Raw genomic sequence first — 24,921 nt, 5'->3', positions numbered from 1 at the left:
GTGTCTCTCCTTCCCCTGGCAAACCATTCAGCCCCAGTCGGGCCGGGACTACAGTAGCGTTAACGTTATTTGGGCTTGCGGGTCTCCCAAACCCAGCGGAGGGAGGCAGACAGACAGACAGACGGACCGGTCTAACGGCTACGGCCCCCGTCTGCAGATGCTGGAAACACCGGACATCTCTCTCCTCGTCGAGCAGGTTATTTTTAAGCTCGGGTCGCGCTTTTGTGAAAGTTAAAGAATCAAAAACACGGTGGTTACATTCATAACGTGACCGCTGCTACTATGTTAGTTTGCTGACCTAATTCTCTGATATTTTTTAACGGCAGATCTTTTTAATGATCAAACGGCGTCATCATTCAATGTGATACGTCTTGACGTCATTCCTCGGCGACTCTCTGTGCTCTAACAACTTCGAAAATTTGGCTAAAATGTACAATATTTCGCCACCACTTTACACTCTATATGAGGTAGATTTAGTCATGCGCTGTCCAGGGGATAACAGTGGTATAAACAGTTTAAAGCGGGCTGTAAAGTCATTCGTTCCCCGAACCGGCAGTCTGCCAAAATGTCCTTACATGACCTGTCAGGACAGTATGAGAAGCTACTTGAGGACAACACTGACATTGCAAAGTTTCCTTTTAGTAAAACTGGTCTGGTCTTGTGTTGCGGTTCTGTTGATTATCCCAACGACTCCCACTTTATTTTTAACTCGGCTACACAGGAAGGCGCGTTGCATCTTGTTAAAGATAGATAAGCTGCTGCGCAAACGCCTTATTATATATTAATACCTGTGCGAAAATAAAATGCAATTGTAGCTAGCAGAGTTTGTGGGTAGATAGTAATTTCACAATAAAATCTATTTACAATCACGCTGTTAACATGGGTCAAAACGACTAGCACAGGGGATGAACAAATACCAGAGGATAACATTATTATCATTATTGCTATCACAAGGGTGTACGTTAAACTTGGAAGCGGCTAAACAAATTGAGACTAATACAGATGCAGAAACTGAACGTCAGACACGGAGCAGTGTATGGCCTGAAGAACACTGGGATTTACACACACACTGCACACCTTGTGATTTTTTTTTTTTCCAGTAGTGGCTACCACAGATTTAATTGTGTTTTATTTCACCTTTTATTATACAGAAATAAAATCATTAATTATGGGAGCTAAGACATGTTAGTTCTTTCTTCACTGGCGCTTTTCTCAACCTGTCCAGGCTTCAAACACAAGTACATGTAACAAAAGAACTACTGGGAAAAACTTGTAGCTGTATGTTCTAATACAAATCCCCTTAACACTGCGGTGGCAAAGTGAATCAGGGTTTGCTAAGAGTTAAGGCAAATGTCACACGACCAGCTATGACATGACTCTTCACGAACAGTAGCATTTCCTAGTCTTAAACTTCTAGTTAGTCTAAATCTTCAGCACACAAAAAGGCACAGTGATATTTAGAGGAAAATCATTTAATTAAATATAAACAAATGAGGTAATACAAAGATTTAGCTAATGCACAAATAGAGGTGCCTGTAGGTTTCTGTGAAAATAGAACCTATGTCTGTATATTTACACAACAAAGAGGATGATGAGCATAGTAATACAAAATGGTCACATTGTTCCTGTAGAAAAGTCAATAGAAGTCTTCAGTCTCTTGTTCCAACTCCTAATAAAATGAGAAGACCAGGAAAGGACAATAGATTAGAAACATTAAACTACTTTGGACAAAAGTAACCACCTACTGTATGAAAAACACTGGCAATATTCTATGTGAAGGCCACAAGTGATCATCATTACCTTTCACTCCTCTTAGATAACAATAATAAAAGATAAGAAAACTGGAATATCATAAGGTTATTAGTTACACCTTTCCTTTTTCTTGCTATGACAAGTCAGAATGTCTGCAGTGACATCAGCACATCAGTACAGCCCAACACTAACCTGTATTAGTGCAGTTTTGTTGTAGTCTCGTCTGTGTCTATAGATGCTCTGGCAGAGCAGAGCATAGAGTTTCTCCAGCTTGTAGACCTCATAGCCCTCAGTCTTGCTCACTACTCTCTCCAACAGCTCCTGAAGAAATGAGGAAGAAAGGCAAGAGAAAGAGGAATGAAATGCAGAAGACATTTTGAGTTGTCAAACTGAGTACAGGATGGAGGAGGGACAATGCAAAGTAGCTTTGTCATGTCATCAGTTTTTGTAGGGCTTCTATGAGTAAAGTCAAGACACGAAAACCCCATCTGACCAGTAACTTTTAGAAGACTGGAGAATAAGTCAGACACCTAAAGTATCCCACACACCTTTAATTTGTCTCTGTCCACCACCAGAGGAGGAGTTTCCTGGTCCAGGATCTGCAGAGCTTTGTCCACATCGATCATCTGCTGCTGCTGCACAGCGTTCCTTAGAGCCCGAGTCATGCGCCTCTGGCTCCGCTCTGAGACACAAAATACACACAGTTTTTAGACCGCTATAATAGATGAGTCTGCTGACACATTCGCTTTGGAACACTGTGATTGCACCTTGCCATCTCTAAAAACACTGATTGTCTTTAGCTAGGGGTTTAGTGGATTTAAGGTCGGCATTTCTCTTCATTTTCTCTCAAGCTTGAAATGTAAGACATATCAAACCCGTACCTGTGTCCTCCTCTCCTCTGACAGCTGCAGAGGCGTCTGTGCTTGACGTTTCTGTTGCCTCCACCTCCATTGGTTCAGCATGGCTGTTCTGCTCTCCCTCCTCTACAGCAACTACCTTGTTCCTGTCGTGTGCCTGCATTACAGTTTGACTTTTGTCAGTCTCAGTTTCTGTCAGCATTTTGCTATTAGTGTCACCACTCTCCTCTGTGTTGGACTGTCCCTGGGTATCTCCTTCTGTGTGGCTCTCCTTGTCAGTGTTGCAAATGCTTTCATTGTTCTCATTTCCTGCCTTTGTCAACGCTTTGTTTTCTTCTGCCTGTCCTGGTTGATCTGTGACAGCTTCAGCCACCTTTTCTTTGTCGATCTGCGACTGGTCGCCATTTTCTGGTTTCCCTGTTTCACACAGGATAACCTTGTCTTCAGCAGCTCGGCTTCCCTCCTGACTGTCCTGCGCCTTCGCAGTGGGCCCCAAACTACTTTCCTGAACTGGTGCAGGCCCTGAATCTACATCAACCAGCATCTGATCCTCCTCTCCTCCAGACTGCTCATCACACTGTTCTCCTCCCTTTTCAACCTCCTCCTCCTCCTCATCCCCATCTTCCTCTTCCTCATCAGACCCCAAGTGTGCGTCATCTCTGGACGTGTGAGGAGAGGAGGAAGACCTCTTCTTTGCATAGACGCCAGAGGACCAGCGACTCTTCCGCCTTTTCTTCTTCTGGGCTGGAGGAACGAAAGGGGAGAAGGATTTGTTTGTGATAGCTCATTGTGAAGTAAATCATTTAACTTTTGTTATCTGCAGTGGTCTTTACCTGAGTTTTTAAGCAAAGTAACAGCAGAGGCACTTGTATAGGGAGTAACTGGAGCTGTGGGTCCAGACGGCTCTCTTTGTGGGGCCATGTCCGTAACCTTGGCGTCAGCAGGGGGGTTGGGCTGTTTTGGAAGGACGTAGTAGAAGGAGGGAGCAAACTGGACGGTGGAGCAATCTGAGGTAATAAAAAAAACACACAATGTTTTTTTTTTGTCATTTTACACTTTTGTGAAACTGTTTTTGTCCACCTAAACAAACTGTGCATTCTGAAACTTAAGTTCTGGTTTAAGTGGATGCAATTTCGCAGCCTCGGTTTAAATCACAACCGAGTTGTACTTGGGTGGAAAATGCAAAAGCTAAATCCATTTCTGTGAGTGACCTAAATGACAAAATATGTGAATAGGGGAACAGAAACAGAATATAGTAGTATCAAATTAAAAGCATAAATTAAACACAGGATGCTTCAGGTTTTCAAAAATAGCCACTAAATATTAGTCACTGAACCTTGGGTAACTAAATTGATCTACACTGGCTCATATTTTAAAACTCACACAGATCGCACAGAATGTCAGTGTACAACAACAACTAGCCTTACTAGCTTTCTAACTATATGTATGCATACAAGCATACACACAGGATTCACCTCTTGTGCTGCGTGACGCTTTGATCTCCTCACAAATCTTCTCAAAATCTTCATCCAGTTCATCTCTGATGATAGCATGGACGGTGTCTTTCAATGCACATGCTCTGTGTCGGATCTGACGGTCTGGAGGAAATACACAAGTTTTATGTTCAAACAGTTGCATTATACTTATCGGTTACTGTGAGTATTAATACTGTATATGTTCTCTGTGAGCATGGCGAGTATGTTTGTTTGTTGTTCACTGTGTGTACCCGAGGGGTCCCTGTCTGGATTGTATTCGAGGGCATTCTGCCAGATGAGATCCACGTCTTGGAGGAACTCTTTGACCGAGCCATACTGATGCAGGTCGACCTTAGACAGAACTGTTGACAGGTCCATGGGCTTCTTGATCACCTCGGCGTAGTCTGGCACCTAAAACACATGACAAAGAGGCCGCTGTGAGTACAACACGGGGAAAAGGGATCAAACTGAACACTGGATTGAATGATGGATGAAGGTAGACAGTACAACCACAAACATGTTGGAGTACAGACATTATCAGTTAGGCAAACAGTGAATTTGGGAATAGGACATGAGACAATAGAATATAATGAAACAGCTACCTCTTCTAAATCCACAGGCTTTGTAAAAGCCTTGAAGCGTTTATCTTGGGACAGGCGGTTGGTGACATCACGCAGGAAGAGGCGGAGCTCCCTGAGGGTATCTTCCTCCTGCTCCTCCAATCGTTGGATCTCCTCTTTTGTCAGCTGACGTAGGGGAGGCGGAGGGGCGACAGGAAGCACCTCCAATGCATGGAGCACTGAAGAAAAACACAAACAGAGTGAGAAGTGAATTTAGCTAACATAGTACTACACCCTCAAATATGTTGCTGTTTTTTATTCATTTTATTACTACACTCATCTATTTCTCACCAGCTTTCTTTTTTGAGGCGGGGGCCTTGGAAGCCTGATTGAGGATTAGATCCTCAAAGAAGTTTCTTCTTTCTCTGCTGGTGGGGACCTGGACATGGAAAACCTCTCCGTACTCCACCCGAAACAACTCCTGCACCTGAGAAGAGAACGGTGAGATAAGACTTGTAGAGGAGTGTTATGTCTATCTGATAGAAAGAATAATTTTATATTCAAGAAAATTAGATGCTGTGACACTGACTTATTCACCACTAAGTCATCAGTGTATCACTCTTCTTTCCATACCTCCATGCTGAGCTGGTCATATCGCAGGCTGCACGTAGCCAGAAGCAGTATAGGAGCAAAGGCAGGGATGGAGCTGAGCAGGCTGAGGAAGGTGGCTCTCAAGGCCGGACCCACTGTCTCCCACCACTGTCCGATGTGAGGGATGTACAGGATACTGGGAGATGTTCGCTTCGCTTCAACAAAGATCTGCAGTACAAGCAAACATTAACATACGGTATGGATATTTACAAAAATTGGATCTATAGCATACAGAACAGTGGCACTTCACAGAACAGAAGATGGGGATCAATATGACGGGATGATAAAGGCTAAATGCATAAATCAAAAGGCATGATGAGGACATTAAATAGTGGACAGGAGATTGTACAGTGACATTAAACTAATGCTGAAACAATCACTCAACTGGTTTGACCAATCATTTTGACAATTAATAATGGTCATTTAAAGTAAAGTACAAATACAGAAATTTAGATTTTTCTGATTGATTGATTTCACATCACTGTAAATTAATTTTTTATTTGAGTGATGGTCATGATAAATAACTTCCAGAGAAAACTTTTGGTAACGTGACAGCTTATTCCCCCTTGCCACTATCTTGGCTCTTTCATACAAGTATTTGTTTGTAGTACATATTTATCCCCACTGCCCATGATGTAAGGAGGTGGGGCCCATGAACTACAGTCTCTGTGGCAGCCATTTTGGCCAGTGAAGTCCACTGAAAAGAACACACTGAATTTGACAAGGCTGCAAGAGTAAAGACCACCTCTAGTCTATCCCAGTTCTGTGTGAGGCCTGATATTATGGATCTTGGGTCTGTTTAAATTTTTATATGTCACTAAATGTGTACATAAAGAATAATTTACCTGAGCACAAGTCTCCTCCGGTGCAGTTGCGCTGGCTCCAAACAACACGGCCATGTCCAGTGTGTACACTGTGAATTTCTCCAGAGCGTGGAGGACAGCAGGAGCCAGGTGGGTGCTCTGACCTGAGCCCGGTCTGCCCTCCAACAGCAGCCTGGGACGGTAGGAGGTCGGGTGGCTCAGCACACTCCTACACAAGGAGAGGTGACAGAAACACTTAAGACAGGTAAAGTGGTAGGAACGTTCAGATAACTTTTCAAGGGCTCATTCATTTGCCTAAAAGATTTGGGTCACTGGGACACCAGATACGTCACAGCACTTCTTAAGTAAAGCAAAGATAAAGGGAATAAAAATAAGATGACTACAATACCCAAGACTACATAGTGTAAACTCCACAGACAAATGAACCCCCTGCATCACATTCCTTCCTGAATAATGGCAAACCAACCTGTTGAAGTTAAGAAGTCCCTTAGCAGCAGGTGTTTTGAGATGGGAGAGAGAGGTCTGTCCATTAGAGAGGACTTCTGAGTCCTCATCCTCACTGAACATCAGATCATCCTCAGACACACCACAGGCCACACCTGGAAAACACACACGCACAAACACAGTACAGCAGTTACCCCTGATGCCCCAAAAGAACTTGGGAAATGAACAATGAATTTAAGGGTGTTCTTTTCAGTAATTACTTATCGAAAAAAAGGGAAATAAATTCTTTTGTTAAAATAAATGAAATAATACATGATTATTAGAACAGATGAGTGCAAGAATAACTGAATGCAAAACAGACTGCACCTTGTTCTCTGTTTCTCTTTAAGCCCTGCTCAGCATGCGGGAACACCCTGCTGACTGTGTGGATGATGTTCTGCAGGGCGGCGCTCAGCAGAGGACGAATGGCAGGTATCAGGGCCTTTGCTGGTGACACCACTGCCCTAAGAATCACAATCAGCATATTTACTAACGAACCCTACGCAAGAACCAGACACTAATGTAACAATAATGTTTACACAATAAAAGACAGCAATATATAAAAAATGTACTATACAGTTATTTTAGTTATACCTCTGGGCAGCAGGCACCATCTTAGACATGGCGGACATAAAGTCTTTGTTTGTGATAGCGATGGAGTTGACGTCAAGCACAAGTTTCTGCGATGAGGAGTAGATTTGCGGGTAGCGACGCCGCAGTGCACACAGGGCAGCCTCTGAACACACTGCCTTGATGTCCGCTCCGCAATAACCTGGCAAGCAAAGACAGACAGATTGTTATAATCCTCACTAAAACCATCAGTATACACTCTGTGGTTGTAGGTGTGCTTCCTGTGTAAATGATCATTTCCATGTTGCATGTTGCACTTAAGGAACAAAAAATAGACAGCCCCTGAACTTTTTTAATATGTATACCAAGAAAGATGTGTATTTTTGTGTACCCCGCTTCTCTCCAAATGTCAGCTGAGATTGGCTCCAGCCCCCCGTGACACAGATAAGCAGTTACAGATAATGGATGGATTGGATGGATGTGTTTTTCAAGCTGTGGGGGAATCAGAATTACTTTACTGATCCCCGGGGGGAAACACTGTTTTTGAATCATTGTATAAAAACATACCAACACATTTATCTGCCAATTCTTCCAGAAAAGCGTCAGAAGGTGGTGGAGTCCACTGTCTGGTGTGGATCTTCAGAATGTCCTTTCTCGCCTGCCATACAAAACAAGATCACAGCATTTCAAGTTGAGGTCCAACATGTGCTAGCTGAAACCTTTTCTAGGGTTTCAGCTCAAAATAATTTGAGTGCAACCCACGTGCCAGGTTTCCCTTTTATTTTCTCTGCCCAGCATTTAAGGGCATCTACAGTTTCTCACCTCTCTGTCTGGCAGGCCAAAGAGGAACTCTCTGTCAAAGCGCCCTGGTCTTCTCAGAGCTGGGTCGATGGAGTCCAGTCTGTTTGTAGCTCCTATCACAACAACCTCTCCTCTAGCATCTAATCCATCCATAAGAGCCAACAGGGTCGACACAATGGAACTATAGAGACAGAAAAAGACTACGATTACGTTTTCAGGTCAACACTATTTCCAAAAGAGGATATAACTGCAGTGCACTGAGCCAACCTAATTATGTTGGATTGTAGTCACAGATTTAGTCCTTGCAACAGCAACACTGTCTTTTTCAAGGGCAGTATCGTAATAACCTTGAAAAAGATAGTGAACCCTCACATTCTCATCAAAAGCTGCTGTAGCTACTTTCTTTTCCAGATACATACAAGATCTCTAACGGAGAACTTATTATTATTACGGAGCCAAACATGCTACTATAATAAATGTCCAATCATTCAAAACTATTTCTATTCTTAAAGAAGCTTTATTTTCTGACTGGCCACCAATTGCCTTAATAGTGAAACCATAATTGATTTGTGTGTGCGATGTCTTCACAGTAATGTTACGACAGAGAGACATTCAAGGGTTGTATACCTTCTTTGTTTTAAATTCTGAGTGAGATGTTTGTGTAGCTGCAGCTGCTTCCGAGTTGTCTCAAATTCCAGGTGGTGCATAACATTAAGCATGACTTATGACAGCTGCATCCAGTCATTCTGGTGGCAATTATGTTATGTTGGTTATGCACTTAACTGTGATTGTCTTCATGTGAAGCATGAGCTAGGCTTGTGACGGTAAACATATTTATTTTTGAGAAACCTTGCAGCCACATCTGGCAACCCACTCTGTACATTTTACACACACCAAGTAAGAACAGGAGAGCTGCTCACCTGTGGATCTGGTCCTGACGGCTGGACCTGACTGGAGCCAAACCATCAATCTCGTCAAAGAAGACGATGGATGGACGCATCTGGTATGCCTACAAACAATTCAATAGGAATTCAATCTATCATTAGATGTGATACTTGATGATGTACAGTCATTAACTTAGTTTATTCTAATCTACAAATGTACCTGTCAAAATACATAATGTATTAAAATATAGTGTTAGCTTTTACAATAAATGTTTTCTTTGTTGATGGGTTTATCTTTTGTTAACAACAGAAACCAATCACACTTGCAAAAACGGACTCCATCCATCCCAAAATGTATGTTGATGAGGAGTTTGGTTTACCTGATCAAAAAGCAGTCGTAGCTGTCTCTCAGATTCTCCCACCCACTTGCTGAGGCAGTCCGCTCCTTTCCTCATAAAGAAAGACACCTTTCTTTCCCCCTGACTGCACTCATTGGCCAGCGCTCTGGCTACGAGGGTTTTCCCTGTGCCCGGAGGGCCATAAAATAGACAGCCCCTAAAGACGAGAAAATATGACAAAGACCAGGATTCTGTTAGAGTTTAACTGGCATAACAATCCAACCGAAGGCAGCGGCAGAGAAGAGATTGGACAAGCTGAAAAGAAAGGGGCAAGGCGTTTAGAAAGGGTAAAAATGGGCGAAACAGTTTCGAACAAAAATTGCACAGTCAAGAGGGATTTAAGAGAGAGACATTCGAGCTTACTCTATGTATAGAGTAAAAAACGGAAATTGGAAACGGAAAGTTATTAGTTTGAATTAAAATATTCTGTCTTGATGTGAACTAGATGTGATGAAAAAGCAATAGAGGACAGCATAAATCTGTTCTTTTGGGGTGTTTCTTAAAAGAATACCATTTATGAAATCTTCTCAACAAACACTCATTGTTTACCTGGGAGGCTGTATCTTGAACCTCTCAAAGACTTCTGGGTAGAGGAGAGGGAAGACCACCATCTCCTTCAGTGCTGAGATGTGTTTGCTCAAACCTCCAATGCTTTCAAACCGCACCTGGATAACAAATAGTGTTATGTTTAGATTATTTGCTCATAATACTACCACTGCCACTATTTCATCTCTGTCGTTGACCTACAAACTGTCTAATCATCAGTATTTTATTAGCAGGAATACAAGATTGTTTTCCTCCTCACTAATTACCTAAAGAAATTGAGTAGGCTTACAGGCTACTGAATTCTTATTTAAATGCAATTAAAAGATGTAGAAGAAAAGCAAACTGAAGTGCTTTCTCTGTTTATCAGACTTCTCTGGGCATCTCTCTGTGATGCAGCTTACCGTCCTGTCTATGTGCATGGGGTCCACATCAGCGAGGCTGGCTCCAATCTTCATCCTGTCCTTGTGGATCCCCAGCAGGTCTTCTTTCACAAGGTTCATAGGCAGACATCTGCATGAAAAACATGGACAACATAAAAAACAACACTTTTCAGATTCATTTTCATAAGAGATGTTTTACAATAATAAGAATATACTGTATTAAAGACATTAAGACATTGATCCCTCTCAATCATATAAATCATTAAAGGAAATTATCATTAAATAACAGAATGATGGGTAGAGGAAACACGAGTATCACAAGAGTAATTAGAGAGAAATTAATAAAACAGTGACCAACCGTTTTCATTACAGTTGTAACTTTGTGGACCTATTGTAATTATTGTACAAGCCTTACTATTTAATCCTGTCGACCACCTTTGTGTTCCACCCATGTGCTCCAGAATACTGTACCTGTGCTGTATGGCAGCTGCCGCTGATGCTCTCACCTGTTGACTGACCTGCTCCTGTTCTTACTTCTCCGTCTCTGGAATTGCTCATCGTCTGAAGATGAGGAAGTGGAGTCACTACTGTGGATGGCATGTCTCCTTCTGCAAAGGCAGCAGATGCAGCAACATTATCTCGGTATCATTACAACTATCAGCTTAACAACAAATAATCCCAACATAAATGTGGTTGGGATTCCTTTTCTTTTAAGATACTAAAACGTTGTTTTGTTATGTTGCCCTCAGCAACAAAACCAAAAAACATAATAGAATCAACGCTAGTGGGCGAAGACATTTCAAAAACACATCATTACCACTCACTAATTAGTACGTATTACAATTTGTCATTTATACATACACAATGCTAGTGCATCAGTAATAATGCATTAAAGGGTGACTCATCCAACCACTTCAAATGACACCATCACCATGCATGACATATGACTAACACACCACCTGAACAGCACAAGAGGAGGACTTGACTTACAGAATCCGCCTTAAAAGGCTCAATGTGAATAATCAAGCACAGGTTTTATAAACAACATACTGGCTAATACAAACTCAGCTTTCCAAGAATGGCTTTCTTTGTTGCAAAGTTAAACAATGCTTAAACAATAGTCTCAATACTTCAACCACAGTGTCACCCAAACGTGCCACACTATCTATAACCATAGTGCTAGTAAAGACAGACAACACCCCAAAAACAAACTACATACTAACAATAAACACCAAACAAGGACAAGCAGTGAGGGTCTTACCTCTCAGAACTACTCCTTAGTGTGGGATGAAGAGAATCAGGAAAAAAACAAAAGGATTTTTTTTGGGTGACAGTGGTCAAATTGTGAAGTGACTGGACTAGCTTTGATAGAGAAAAGTGAAAATGCATTTGTTCCAGTGTTATTACTTAAGTTTGTTGCTTCAGTCTGTGTTTTATACAAATTTAAGAATGATTATGGGTGTGATCCAGGGTGGGAAATAAAAATCAGCCACCAGCCAATTGCTGGTAAAATGTGAAAGTGGCTGGTAGATTTTACACACAAAATTATTATTTACTATTAAGTGACTGGTGAATTTGAACATTTTTCTGTCAGTGGCTAGAAGATGTTCACATTTAAAAAAGTTAATTTCCCACCTTGTGATCCTGTTCTGGATACTGTATTAGTCAGACAACTTTTGCTAAATGGTACAGTAAGTAGAAAAACAGACCCCTTGACAGAAGACGTTTTACTTCTCAATTTTGGAGTGATGATGGCGGAGCTGTCTTACTGACCTGCTGGTTCTTCTCCTGTTGTAGGGGCTCCTGGGGGCCGTGGAGCTGAATCTGAACCTGCGTCTGGTAGGAGACGAGTGGTCCTTGAAGTACATGCTGCGCTTCCTGGGTTCTCTGGGCTCTAAGAAAACAATAACAAACTTCATCAAACTCTATTAAATAAAATGCTCAGAATTACAGTGTTAAATATAATAGAATAAGCTTATAACAAGAATCCTACAGCTTTCGCAAAGTATTTAACTGTATCATGAATATGACTGGACCTTGAGGGGACAAAGAAAGACAAAGTATTGAATATCATTGTCATCTTTTTTCCTCCCGTACCATATCAGCTTTAAGAATTCAAATGAATCATCCAGTGTCCATGTCTGCCTAATATTGGCAGAAACTAGAAACATTAACTAAATCTACTGCCATTTTTAAATGTTTCAAGCCCTTCACATGCGGGCAGACCTGCCAATTAAACAATATGATCAAATTGACAAAAGCAGTACCATCCTGTGGAGCCTGGTAGCGAACCACAGTCTTTCGCTGTCTGAAGTCATAACGCCTTTGATTTTCTTCTTCCTCATCCTCGCCATCTTCGTCGTCGTCATCTTCATCATCGCCTTCCTCCTCCTCCTCCTCATTTTCTCCATCTTCCTCCTCCTCCTCCTCTTCATGATCACCCTCATCCCCTCCTGTGAATTAGAAAAAAATAAATACACACATGAGTTTCCATCCCTGCTTTGGTTTCTACAACAGGTGAAAAGCAACTTTGCCATTTAGGGCAGATTTATTTCTTAATACAAAATGTAAACAATGCTGTTTTTAATGAAGTTATAGATAGATAACCCAGAGAACTTAAGAATTAAGAAAACAAAAACACACTTATGCGTACACGCGTGTGTGGGTGTTTCTCCTGTCTTTAGTGTGCCTTGTAGTAACTTGAGGCCCTCGGGTATATAAAACCAGAATTGGACGTACCCAGACCAGCATGCTTTATACGGTATTCCCGGCTATGTACCTGAGGTGGTTATTAAACCTAATCAATCTCACCTTGGTTCTCCTCCTCGGTGTCTTTACTCTCCACATTCGTCCTCAGAGAGCTTCTCATTCTGCCTCTGGTGTACACACCGAGCTGCTCAGAGGAAACAGGTCAAATACGGATTAATTCACTGTTTTGAAGCTTGTCACACATTATCAAACAGCTAAATCACCAACTGTCAACATAAACACTAGGATCACACAATGCAATGTTGAGGTTGAAATGAAAAAGTAAAGTCTCCTGTGAGGGTTATTACCTCTTCTTTAGTGTCTCTATCTCTGCTCCTCAGTCGGCGTCTCATCTTCTGCATGTCATCCATCTTCTGAAGAACAGCTTCAGCAGTGCTGAGGGACAATCAGAAGGATTTTATTATTCATTCATAATCCATACCCACAGCCAACTGTGTATGTCAGTTCATTTGTCAGATACTACTTGAGGTGATAGATCAGGTTTAATTTGAACGGCACCGCCACTCCTGCATAGTATTACCATCTTGACTCCAAACCGACCTTATACGAGCACGAATGATGAATAACGAGCCGCTATTCTGCTTTAAAATGTCTAATGTTTACGATACCGCCAACATAGCACAGATAACGGTGAGGTAGGAGCCAAAAGAACCTGGGGTGAATGTTGATGAACTCACTTGGTGATAAGGCGGTCGTAGAGCACTGACTGGTTACGGGAATTCAGCTTGTATCTGGTGATTCGGGAACTACGTCGCACTGAGCGATCCTCCTCTTCCTCCTCTTCTTGGCTCTGTAGATTAAAGCGGCTCCTCTTGGGAGTTGACGACCCCTCCACTTCATCTGGAACATCTGGGGCACCAAGAACGTTTTTATTGGCTTACTAGTAGTATAGGCCTTCCTAAAAACTAAATGCGGCTCAACATGCTTTGTGTCCTATACAATTTCAGAGCTTCAGCATTCTGCACCTGCTTGCGGCTTGCCACTGGATGCTTTTCCCTCTCTCTGCAGCCTGGATGATTTCCTGAAGATGAGAAAAATTTGTTCTTTATGTAACTTACTATTTTACAATTACTCATTATTTGAGTGTTAAAAATTAGCATAGTTATGTGCACACATCTTGAAAAAATGTGAAATACAGTATCATACAACATATGATTTACATCAAATTTGTTTGAATTAATTGCTTGGATAAAAGTATTTTCCTGACATACAGCTGTATCAAATGTAGGTCACGTGACTAGCAGTCAACATACAAATTTTAAAATATTCCAAACAACTAATGATATTCAGGCTCCAAACAATCTTTTCACACGTTTTGTGTTTTGACAAGACTTGCTTGCAAAAGTAGGTTGAGCACATTTTGTGGAAAGGTTGCAGAGTAAAATAATACATAGCAAATCTCACCACTCTTAAATGCCAGAAAGTGAATTTAAAAAAGTGCGGGGTTCCAGCAAGACTCGTACTCGTACCCCTTAGAGAGTACTTGAGTACCTGTATTACCTGGTGCAGCATCCTCCAGCCTTGTCTTCATTCACAGGGGAGCTGGTCGTTGGCTCCATGTCAGCAAAAGAGACCTCCAGTTTAACTCTCTGTGCTCGGGTCCTCAGAGAGTGATGCAGACCACTTCCCTCATCCTGCTTCATGTCAGCGTGTCCCTGGCACAGTCACGTTATGAGTTTATAGTTTACAGCATATATAGGAGGGAATAAGTGTGCGCTCGATTGGGTTAGAAATTCAAATTAATCATGGACTGGGATAAAGAATATTTATTGATTAACTTCTAAGTGTACAGGATAAAAGTAAGTTACCAATATGACTCTACAGCCTTGCTTCTCGTGGTGGCAAATGGGACATCTTCTTCAGTCATTAAACCACTATCTGCTTGTTATGTGTCTCAGAGAGTGTGCTGTTCTAAAACTAAGCAAACCCAGTTTACTCTCAGAATATACTTGACTAGTTTATGATCAATATAACTTAACATCCATGTCGAGCATGCATGTATAGACTAGATCAAGCATGTTTGAAAAACTGAGGTCAAGATTAATCCCACAGAAAACTGCCCTGCAGTGTGTTTTACAAAACAGTGCCTCAGTGAAAATGTAGATTAGCCTATTAAGCCCATTTAACTAAATTTAAATGTATTTTCTGTTATTAAGTAACACATACACCTGAGATAAAGCTTAAGTTAATGAAAGACTGAGTTAATGAATGACTGAATTAATTAATGAACAGATCCCCCACCCCCTCCCTCCACTCAACCCTTCACAACAACATCTACCAAAACCACACCACCTCGCTAGACAACTAACTTATGACATCTGGGACATTTAGCTACTTGATAGTCTGGTCTAGTAAACTATAGACATGTTACATAACACATAACAATTTAATAACTGTGTAGTTTTGACTGTACGTTAGACCTTATAAATAGTCGTTACACGTGAACCAACCAGTGTCCAGTAGACATGCTAGATTCAGTAAAATGTTAGGGGAGACTATGGTTGCTCATTCAGATAATTTGTCAGTAGCGTTAACTGTTAAGTGACAAGCTGACATGGTAGCGACTTAGCTTAGCACGCTAGCAAAACTAGCACAGCAAAGTTGCGTTCATACATATTTTTACACCTAATAAGTGGTGATGTAGTTATCTAACCAGCTGTCTATGTGTAGATGCTCACATTTGCCATGTTGTTTTCGGGGCTGCTGAAGCTGTCATTCAGGGCCCGGGAGGACCGGGTCAGCCGGGCGGACTTTCTCTGCGACGCGGGAAGCAGCGAGAGAAACTCCGAGCTTGTATCCAACTCCATCGACCTCCTCTTCGGAGTTGCTGCCGCCGGCTCAGCTCCGGCACCGCCACTCCTGCGTAGTATCACCATCTTGACTCCAAACCGACCTTATACGAGCACGAACGACGAATAACCAGCCGCTATTCTGCTTTAAAATGTCTAACGTTTACGGTACCGCCAACATAGCACAGATAACGGTGAATATCCGCCGGCCGACATGCACAAGCTCCTCACTAAACCCTTGATTTCTGGCGCCATAAACGTCATCAGAGGTTATGAGGTAAGAAGCTAATGAGCTACCGCCAAGAAAAATAGATCTCTCAGCAAAATTTTAAATGAAGTCAAACTGTATAAGTAATTTTATTGTCATCACACCGACGATGCAGCACATGTTAGTGGTCACTGTTATCAATACTATATCAGTCATAGTATTTGTTTAAACATAACATGGGCGGAGAGATATGTATAAAAATTGAAAAGGTGTTCCGGGTTATGTTAGAGCGTGCTCTGCTCCAAACTGCGCACTAGCGCGCGTTCATTATGTACACAAACCATGTACGGACAGTATATTCATGTTTCACGCATTTAACGATAAAATTGCTTCAAACTGCCATTTCCAAACAATAGCATATTCATTTAAAACTCAAAGTCAACATCGGCTCATCATCTTTTATTGGAATAAGTGACAGATACCAGAAGAGAACATACAAACTCTAGAATTGTTTCTAGCCTGAAAAAAAGAAAGAGTACATTGTGTAAAACTGCTGTACAGGCAACTAGATCCTGACTGTAAAATCTCAAAACTTTCCATAGCATCCTCCCTACTTGCTGATCCTCCTTCCTAGTGTATTTTAGGAGATACTAATGAAATGCAGTCAGGGGAGTAATGGGGAAAAATGTCAATGTTTAGGATGAATAAATCACCCCAAGAGACCAAAGCTCTTTCTAATCTCTAATAACTGTTCGCCTCATTACCATTTAAATGTTTTTGCTTTTTGTGGAACCAGAAGACATTTGTCACAATGGTTACAAGTAATCAAATTCTGAATAAATGCATAAAACAACCGCACTTGATTTGTAAACCAAGAAAATTGAAGGATTCAATGGAAGACTTGAGATTTCACTCATCAGAGACCACATTCTTTTTCATATGCACAGTAGCCAACTGCCACATTTCACAGTACCAGGATATGTGTTTGACAATAAAGCCAATTAGTTATGTGATAGCATGAATTTGCCATCTCACGGCCAATGATGGAGTTTAGTCAATGCAGTTGTGAGTGGCTACATGTTAGCTGCACACACACACACACACACACACACAAAGGCTTTCACTTTAAGTAAATAGATCTGGGCATAATCCCAAGCAGGCTGTCTGATTCTGCCAGCTCATGTAAATAATCTTTAACATTATGAAGTTATAGCGAGCATCCTCCCCTGTTTTAGGGCTGAAACAGATTGGCCATAACACAATGTGGTCAAACTCATCTGAATGACTGTGGTTTACAAAAATGTGTAATGAGACTGTTGGCTACTGCGCTGTTATGTCTTTGTCTTGAAATGTGGCCTGAAAGCCCCTTCACAAAGGAGGGTGTGTTCACGCAATGGCTGCCAGGTAGTCTTTCACCTCCGCTGGGGTGAGTCTTTTGAAGCCAGCCTCGTTGCAGATCCCCACCTCAATGTTCTCCTCTGTCATCTGACCCTCAAAACTCTCCTGAAACACAAAGATGGGGGAGTGTTAATAACCGATAATAAAAGGAAGATAGATTCCATACCATATGTATCTTTATAACAAACAACATACCTTCAGTGTCAGGATGGCTGTGTGGATGGCATCTTCCAATTCCAGATCATTGTTATACCTGGAGAACAAAAGCAAAGTGGTCATCTAGCAATCTGTGTGGAGTGCATCAAAGAGAAGCACTGCAAGAGAGCCCAACCTACCAAACACCTCAACTGTGTGCATTCATGATGCACTGTATGGTATCATTTGAACTTCTCAAACAATGTTCCAGGATTAACAATGTTCGATCATTAACGTACAGAGCCTAGCTGTAGGCGATTCAACACTGAATGTCAAATACAACAAGTACCACGCTCAGTCCATAGATCAAAATCCACATCTCTACACTTGCTGTCCGTAACATAATGTTAGTCTGTTCATTGTACAAAAAATGGTTTATGTGTGAAATATTACCTTTTTTCAAGGAATGTTTTTCCATTGACGTAGTTCTTTCCCATGGCTGTGGCTTTCCATGCAAAATATGCACCCTACGAGTCAGAAACAGGAGAATAAAAATCCAGCAAGAAGTTACAGAGTCTTTACATCAGAATCACTGCAGACTGAGAGTCACCGGAATAAGAGTTGAGCACTTTTCAAAAAGACAGGATGTGGAACTAAATCCAATACTTTCAGAAAGGGTATAGCGGGGAGAGGGTACTGGCACCACACTGACACAGAAAAAGACAAATATTGTTTTTTAGCATGTTAGTAATACAACATACAGAGGGGTCTGACTGGAACAGGTAGGGGTGGTCTTCATCCCATCCAGCTATGAGCAATGAAACGCCAAATGGACGCACTCCACTGGAAGAGAAAAACAAGACACATTAAACCTAAAAATTCTGACTCAATACATCTTACCTCTGAAATATGAAAGGTGATGTGTCTATAAGCCGTTTGTGTGTGTATTAGTGCATCTTTATGTATACCCACCCAGACTGTGTGTACTCCTGCATTACAGAGGCCACTCTCTGGACAAGCTGGCCTGTGGGGATTGGCTCCTGGTAAACCAGGAAGTACTGTTGTGCCAATTTCCGGGCTCGTCGCACTAAAACCCTGCAGAAGACGACACAACTCATTCATTTATCTGTGTATGTGGGGTTCAGAAGTCGTACTAACTCTAGTGGCGTCTTCTAGATTTCGCATATACAGGGAAAGAATCCCCACCTGTAGTCGGGCCCCATGCCGCTGTAGACCATGCCTATGTGTTTAGTGATGGGCTCCACTTTGTGGACACTCTGCTCATCATACAGAATGGACTTTTGTTTCTTCTCTGTTGCCAGGACAACTCCATTGGAAGCTAAAAATCACAGACAATATCACGATTAGTTTCATCACAAATCCTAACTGATGATCTCTTTGGTCTAGATAAAAAGCACATCCTTCAATATTATGAAAAAAAAACTCCAGACAGAAAGAAAACGAAAAACTATATGTGCATAGTATTACTTTTACATGCTGTATCAGATTTACCACACCATTTTTTGTTTGTTTTCTAAGGTTTAAAAATTAAAACATGTATTGTGAACCACTGCCACATTTAGCCTGAAGTCACACTGCCCTCTGCACTTACTGTATGCCACAACAAAGTAAGGAGAAATTACTCTTAAGGAGTGGCAATACAATAGAAACTGTTTACATCCAATCCATGTGTGTCAGTGTTTACCCTTTACCAATGAATGCAATGTAAGATTGTACACCTTTCCAGACAGACATGTCTTGTTGAATCCTCTGATAAAAATCAGACATCAAATGCATGTGGTATCTATATCTATAAACATTTCACTTCTTTTATCAACAATACAATATTTATAACAGGCCCGTGGACAACTTTTGCTCCAAAACCCAAAGTTCCAAATGCTCCACACCTTTGATGCCAACTGATGGTGCTCCGGCTGCTACAGCTGCCAGGGCATATTCAATCTGGACCAGTTTACCCGAAGGGCTGCAGGAGGAAACACACGATGCTGCATTACTATGCTGTGAAGAAACCTAAACTAAACTATATGCAGATACATCTAACGTTACTGTAGTTTGAAATTCAGATGTAGCGTATAACGATTAACAAAGACGAAACTGAAAGCAAAAGCTAAAACAACTGACTCATTTGAGCTAACTTAGCTAAGCTAGTCTTTAGAAAATTAGCGTGTAAAACTGACCTCTTCCAGTCTATTTAGTAAGAGGCCCACAAATAAAACAACTTGAAGATTTTTTAAATTATCAATATCACAAGCAAAGTGACGGTTTAATTTAAAAACATGTTAACCGACATGCTAACAGTTAACGTTAGCCGATTCATTACTACCCGGCAATGACAGTGCATCAACTCCAACGGCTCTCAAAACCTTCTTTCCTTATCTAAATGGAAAACCGTGCATAAGCTTTATCAAACTGTTATTCAAAAACAACCTCAACAGGCTGAAAGTTCAGAGGCCCTTTTCAAATTTCAAGACAATTTTACAAAGTTTACCTAAATGTGGTGAGGGAGAAACTGTAGCCTCGTTCCGCCATCTTGTTCTTCTTCTTCTACTCTGTGTTGATTGGAGAGTTGCTAATCCACTTGAGGGTGTATACTGCCACCTATAAAGACTTGCATTAAACTTCTACCTTGAGTGTCATAGGACCTACAAACCTAACGATATTGATATATAGTAAAGATAGAATATAAAGAATTCGAAAAGCAAGTCTGTGGAATAAACATATCAGTAAAAAAGTAAAATCTCTCCCTCTAGCTTTTCTGTGTCTCCCGAAATTGAAATTACACACGGATAAAAAATAAACAGTTATAGACCTGAAGAAACATATGTTAAAAAACATGCTACTCTTTTAACTCTAATGATACTTCATTTTGAATGATCAATTATGTCGAACCAATGCTAGACTGGTAATCTGGTGGTACAATAAGAGAGGAATTAAAAATCAATGTGGGTCTTTTTGTACGCGCCCCATCAACTTTATCATTTTGAAATGAAAGAATACAAAAGATATTTAAAAGACAATGACATATGTATTTTCTTTTCTAAAACATATACCAGAAATACCTTTACATCCTTAAAACACATTATAAGATAGAAATAAATATGTTCCAATTGAATGTCACTCTACAATCAAGCAAGATCTTTGAAAAACACAATAACTTAGAGTAAAAACTACATTTACACCAGACTTTCGTGACAAAGTATGTGAATTCACAGAGTTGTTTGGAGAATTAACTTGGAAAGCCTCATCATGTTTTGTTAGATTTATCTGAACTCACTAAAGAATGCAGTTTAGAAAGTTGACCGCTAGGGTGTAGTAAGGCGCCTTATTTCGTCTTGTCCGCCAGAAATTAAACAGAAGAAGAAGTATAGTTTGTTGTCGCTGTTTGATGACGTACTGAGTCTCGGTGACCGTGAGCTGTTTGACATGTTGGAAGGAAAGGAAGCGTGCTGAAAACAAAAACATGAATTTAGGCGCTTTAGTGCACAGCCTCAGATGCTCTTTGCTACGCATTGAAAGCAGACTTCTGCAGGCGACGGGACTAGACAGACACCTGGGTGAGTTTACCGACCGGAGCTCGGGACGGAAGCTAACGTTACTGCTAATCACGGTAACAAGCTCTGTCCCTGACAAACACACACACACACACACACACACACTCTCTCTCTCTCTCTCTCTCTCTCTCTCTCTCTCTCTCTCTCTCTCTCTCCTTTCAATTTGATTTCATCCCAAGTGTAGACTCGCTATCGTTGCCTACCATCTGTCTTTGTCATCTTGCCTCAGCTGTCTCTCTACATGTACATCCTTTTTTCTGGCCTTACTGAACTGATTGACTTGGGTTGCAGTAATAAGATGGTAACCATGTTTTTCCTGTGTGCAGCTCCAGCGCTGGCAGTGAATGGCCCCAGCATCCTGCCTCAGCTTGACAAGGAGGATGAGCTGGAGGAGCAGCAGAGCCCAGAGCAGCCCCCTGGCCTCCTAGACAGCATCCTGTGGATGGCAGTACCCAAAAAGAGGCGCACTATAGAGGTCAACCGCACCAGGAGGAGAGCTGACAGCAAACTCCTAAAAGTCAAGGTACACTGACTAGGGCCTATCTGTACTGCTTGATTGGGATGGACTAGCAAAGCTTTGGAGATATCAGCTGTAACACACCCCTGTACATTTAAGTTTAATGGAATTTGGTGTGTGGCATGAACATATTTAAAAATTACAATTGCAAACAGAAATATCTATTTGAAAATATAATCAAATCTTTACTCAGATAAAAGTTGGATAGACACACTAACAGTTTACCCAGTTTAACCGGATGTTATGTTTAGGATCCCTGGTTGTTCAATGTGACTGAGGCACATTTACATCTTATTCAATTCATGTTCAATACAGAGAATTACTAATTTAATAATCATGATCCACTTAATGAGTACCTAGAACTCAGATCTTTTCAGAAAAATGGTATCAGTATACCTCTAATCAATCACAATTATCCGCACACTTTGTTGTTAGCAGTTTAATTGAGAGCTACTTTGAACTAAAGTTGCTTTATGCTTTTCTCAGCATACAAGGAACAAACTGGGGCACAAATCTCTTAGAATCACCAATGATCTTTCTTCAGTGTACAAGCCTGATTGATATCATTTTAAAGCAATATCTGACACTAGTCATTTTCAGTAACAACAGAACTGCTTGCACCAGGTTGGCTGATATTACAGGTTGATACTAGCTGATCACACCTATATCAGCATTGATGTATATGTTGGCCAATAACTAACAAGAAACTGCAGTCCAGGAAATGCCAAATATATGTCAGAAGTCATTTAGAAACAGTGTTGCCATTACATTGTTCTCACAGTCTCCACTTTCTGTGTCTTTCTCTGTCTCCCTCTCTCAGACCAACATCGAGCCATGTCCAGAGTGTGGCCACTTGAAGCAGAAACACATCATGTGTGGCTTCTGTTATGCTAAGGTGTGCAAGGAGACTGGTCTGATTCGTCAACAGATTAAAGGAATGGAGGGCGGCCCACTGAGGGCCCCGACTGTGGAGACTGTGGTCCTGTATGAGGGTGAGACTCCGAGCCAGCAGGACAAAGACAAGAGGATTGTGGAGAGAGCCAGGAAGAGGCCTGCCTGGTTCAGCTACTGATGCTGAGATATTAAGTGTCTGGTCAGATACACTCTGATGGCATATTTTGTCCAGTCTGTTGTTCACTAAATCAAAGAGGTTGATGACCAGGAGCCTTGGTAAATACTGACACATCAGACATAAGTTTATCTCTGTGAACATACTGTACTATAACATTCATGTGTGGGTATAAAAAAGATGTAGGGCTCACATAACCACAAGGTCTTTGGAGTTGTTGGTCTTTTCTTGTCATTGTTTGCAGACTTGACGCCAAGTCTATCATATTTTCGACTGAGAAATTTGCTGTATAATATTTGAATGTTTGACAATAAATTACTTGAAAAAAGATAATCTTGTGCTATTTTGTTCTTTTAAAAAAATGAATGTAATCTTATTTCTTAAGATTTCAAACACTGAATAAGAAAGCTGCAACTAATACATAACAAATGATGACCTATGTACATGAATACTAGTGGCACGATAATCATGCTCATAACTCTCTACATTATGAAGAAATTAGGTGCCAATTCGGTATAAATAAAAAATACCTTCAGCTCAGAAGCTTCATCAGGACAAGCCAATCTACTAACCAAGCCTCCATTATCTGATATAGAAAAACTTGTGTCCAAAGACAGCTCAAGTATAGGTTCTGTATCAGAGCTATACAATTTGTTACTATTCAATTCAACTGAAAATTCAGATTATAAAAGAAATGCATGGAGGGAAGACTTAAAAATGGATATACCATCAGAGGACTGGGAAAGAGTGTATACCAAAGCTCACACTCAATCAATCAGTACACGATTTAGACTGTTGCAACATAAATGGCTTATGAGAACATATATTATCCCAGTTATTTTGAGTAAATATACTCTGGATTTGTGTATAAAATGTAATGAGGAGAAAGGGACGCTATTTCACTGTGTATGGCAATGTAATAAGGTAAAAGCTTTTTGGGAGGAGGTTAGTAAAGCAATAGAAAAAATGATCTCAAAGCATATCCCAAGGAATCCTGCTCTCTATATATTAGGAATCTGTCCAAAGAACTCCAAATTCACCAAAAGTGAACAAATAATGATTGATGTGTGTCTTCTACATGCTAAAAGATCAATTGCACTGTTTTGGAAAAAGACCAATGTGCCAAAGGTGACATATATACAAAAAGGGAGGCAGGATTTCTTTGAGAAAATATGGGGGCCATTTGAGGCGTTCGTGAAATCTGTAGATTTGGATGTCGAGGACGTGGGGATGATTTGTGATGTAAACCTCGTGATTCAGTAGAATAAGTTTTAACTAAGTGAGTGATGAGATGCCCTTGACTGTATTGCACTTTTGAGATGTATACATAGTCTTCTGAGAGATATATTTTTTCTTTCTTCATTACTGATTTTCTTTTTGTTGTGGTTTTTGTTTGTTTATCACACATGTCTCAAAAAGTGTGCTGTTTGTTGAAGCACATATTTATATGGTTGTGACAATTGTATGCATACATGTGTATAAATGAAAAAGTTTAATAAATATATTGTTAAAAAAAACAAAACTCTCTACATTAAATGACTTGGCTGTTGAATTGCCTAATCGAGATGGAAAACTAATTGCCGCTTCTGAACACGATGAGACGCCTGTGTTTGTTTGTGGACGTACGTTTGTGTTGCCACAGCAACGTCTGTTAGTCAGGATTCAGCATCAAACTGGAGTCATGTAATACTGGCTCTTGTGTTGCTGGAACAGGCTGTTTTTGCTGGGACGAGTCCAGCATACCTTCCACTGCCTCTGATTCAGTTTCACTCTCACGGTTTGATGAAACTGGGGTTGCCAATGTCCCTGCGACAGCAAGAGTAGTCAGGGTTTAAAGCGATATTCTGTCAAAGAGCTTCACTGACAAACAATTCACTTGTGGAGGTACAACTGTTGTTCGAGAAAGTGGTAAAACGCCACAGTAATGTAGTGTGGAAGAATGTTTCCTCCAATCAAATGACGTTGTAACTAGTTTCACACACAGACATCTAGATAGCAATCTTTTGCATTGTGCTGCAGCTCTAATCCTGCTGTGTTTCTCTGTCCTGGTGAGCATTTAGTGTGAATCCAGCATGGTCTTTTACTTGCCTCCCAACCTTTTTTCACATCTATTCATCATAGCTGAAATAAAAGCTCTGTTGAGCTCAGGGCTCTGTCATTGTCCACTCTTCGTCTCCATCACTCCCTGATTATCCCACATCAGGTAACAGAGAGGCAAACCATCCACGGGTCAAATGCACAGTGCAGATGGTGACAGAGGATTTCTCTAAAAAATGAGTCCAT

The 24,921-nt window shown here is 40.9% G+C and overlaps 3 protein-coding genes, 1 long non-coding RNA gene and 1 other non-coding gene across 6 annotated transcripts; 2 read left to right on the top strand and 3 right to left on the bottom strand.

Annotated features, from left to right (window-relative positions):
• Nucleotides 1-1,176: 1,176 nt before the first annotated feature.
• On the bottom strand, nt 1,177-15,826 carry LOC139289784 (ATPase family AAA domain-containing protein 2-like). The gene is made up of 30 exons (XM_070911419.1): nt 15,629-15,826; nt 14,451-14,605; nt 13,916-13,971; nt 13,628-13,799; nt 13,238-13,325; nt 12,993-13,074; nt 12,449-12,634; nt 11,955-12,075; nt 11,443-11,457; nt 10,688-10,789; nt 10,203-10,311; nt 9,805-9,920; nt 9,238-9,412; nt 8,894-8,982; nt 7,995-8,154; nt 7,740-7,830; nt 7,197-7,374; nt 6,930-7,066; nt 6,586-6,718; nt 6,141-6,327; nt 5,278-5,463; nt 4,996-5,131; nt 4,687-4,883; nt 4,336-4,495; nt 4,085-4,207; nt 3,443-3,616; nt 2,628-3,353; nt 2,301-2,434; nt 1,945-2,073; nt 1,177-1,669 (listed from the first exon to the last, which is right to left on the bottom strand). The coding sequence occupies exons 1-30, from the start codon at nt 15,824-15,826 to the stop codon at nt 1,637-1,639; spliced, it is 4,548 nt and encodes a 1,515-aa protein (XP_070767520.1). The 3' UTR covers nt 1,177-1,636.
• Nucleotides 5,264-7,150, top strand: LOC139289785 (uncharacterized). 2 transcript variants are annotated; one of them, XR_011597498.1, is made up of 3 exons: nt 5,264-5,491; nt 6,225-6,363; nt 6,953-7,150. It is a non-coding gene; the product is annotated as an uncharacterized lncRNA (long non-coding RNA). The 2 variants fall into 2 exon arrangements; XR_011597497.1 differs by having other exon boundaries at nt 6,167-6,363.
• LOC139290865 (small nucleolar RNA SNORA5) lies at nt 5,892-6,026 on the bottom strand. The gene has a single exon (XR_011597548.1). It is a non-coding gene; the product is annotated as a small nucleolar RNA SNORA5 (small nucleolar RNA).
• Nucleotides 15,827-16,391: 565 nt separating the features above from the next.
• Nucleotides 16,392-20,035, bottom strand: psma2a (proteasome 20S subunit alpha 2a). The gene is made up of 8 exons (XM_070911311.1): nt 19,990-20,035; nt 19,388-19,464; nt 18,687-18,819; nt 18,453-18,575; nt 18,242-18,323; nt 17,934-18,007; nt 17,541-17,598; nt 16,392-17,450 (listed from the first exon to the last, which is right to left on the bottom strand). The coding sequence occupies exons 1-8, from the start codon at nt 20,028-20,030 to the stop codon at nt 17,334-17,336; spliced, it is 705 nt and encodes a 234-aa protein (XP_070767412.1). The 5' UTR covers nt 20,031-20,035; the 3' UTR covers nt 16,392-17,333.
• An 873-nt stretch (nt 20,036-20,908) lies between these two features.
• mrpl32 (mitochondrial ribosomal protein L32) lies at nt 20,909-22,951 on the top strand. The gene is made up of 3 exons (XM_070912293.1): nt 20,909-21,055; nt 21,379-21,575; nt 22,390-22,951. Exons 1-3 carry the CDS (start codon nt 20,962-20,964, stop codon nt 22,639-22,641), a joined length of 543 nt encoding a protein of 180 aa, XP_070768394.1. The 5' UTR covers nt 20,909-20,961; the 3' UTR covers nt 22,642-22,951.
• The last annotated feature ends 1,970 nt before the right edge of the window (nt 22,952-24,921 follow it).

The sequence above is a fragment of the Enoplosus armatus genome, chromosome 9 (genome assembly GCF_043641665.1).
Source record: "Enoplosus armatus isolate fEnoArm2 chromosome 9, fEnoArm2.hap1, whole genome shotgun sequence".
Classification (NCBI taxonomy): Eukaryota; Metazoa; Chordata; class Actinopteri; order Centrarchiformes; family Enoplosidae; genus Enoplosus; species Enoplosus armatus.
This window is presented reverse-complemented; position numbering and strand designations above follow the sequence as displayed.

Coding starts and splice junctions, on each gene's coding strand:
- LOC139289784 (XM_070911419.1), bottom strand. CDS start 15,826: ATGGTGATACTACGCAGGAGTGGCGGTGCCGGAGCTGAGCCGGCGGCA. Junction 8,155..8,893: donor CGTCAGGACCAGATCCACAG/GTGAGCAGCTCT, acceptor CTGTCTCTATAG/TTCCATTGTGTCGACCCTGT. Junction 5,464..6,140: donor CGGAGGAGACTTGTGCTCAG/GTAAATTATTCT, acceptor CTTGTACTGCAG/ATCTTTGTTGAAGCGAAGCG.
- psma2a (XM_070911311.1), bottom strand. CDS start 20,030: ATGGCGGAACGAGGCTACAGTTTCTCCCTCACCACATTTAG. Junction 19,465..19,989: donor TTCTCCCTCACCACATTTAG/GTAAACTTTGTA, acceptor TTCCTCCTGCAG/CCCTTCGGGTAAACTGGTCC. Junction 17,599..17,933: donor AAAACATTCCTTGAAAAAAG/GTAATATTTCAC, acceptor TTTGTTCTCCAG/GTATAACAATGATCTGGAAT.
- mrpl32 (XM_070912293.1), top strand. CDS start 20,962: ATGAATTTAGGCGCTTTAGTGCACAGCCTCAGATGCTCTTTGCTACGC. Junction 21,056..21,378: donor GGGACTAGACAGACACCTGG/GTGAGTTTACCG, acceptor TCCTGTGTGCAG/CTCCAGCGCTGGCAGTGAAT. Junction 21,576..22,389: donor GCAAACTCCTAAAAGTCAAG/GTACACTGACTA, acceptor TCCCTCTCTCAG/ACCAACATCGAGCCATGTCC.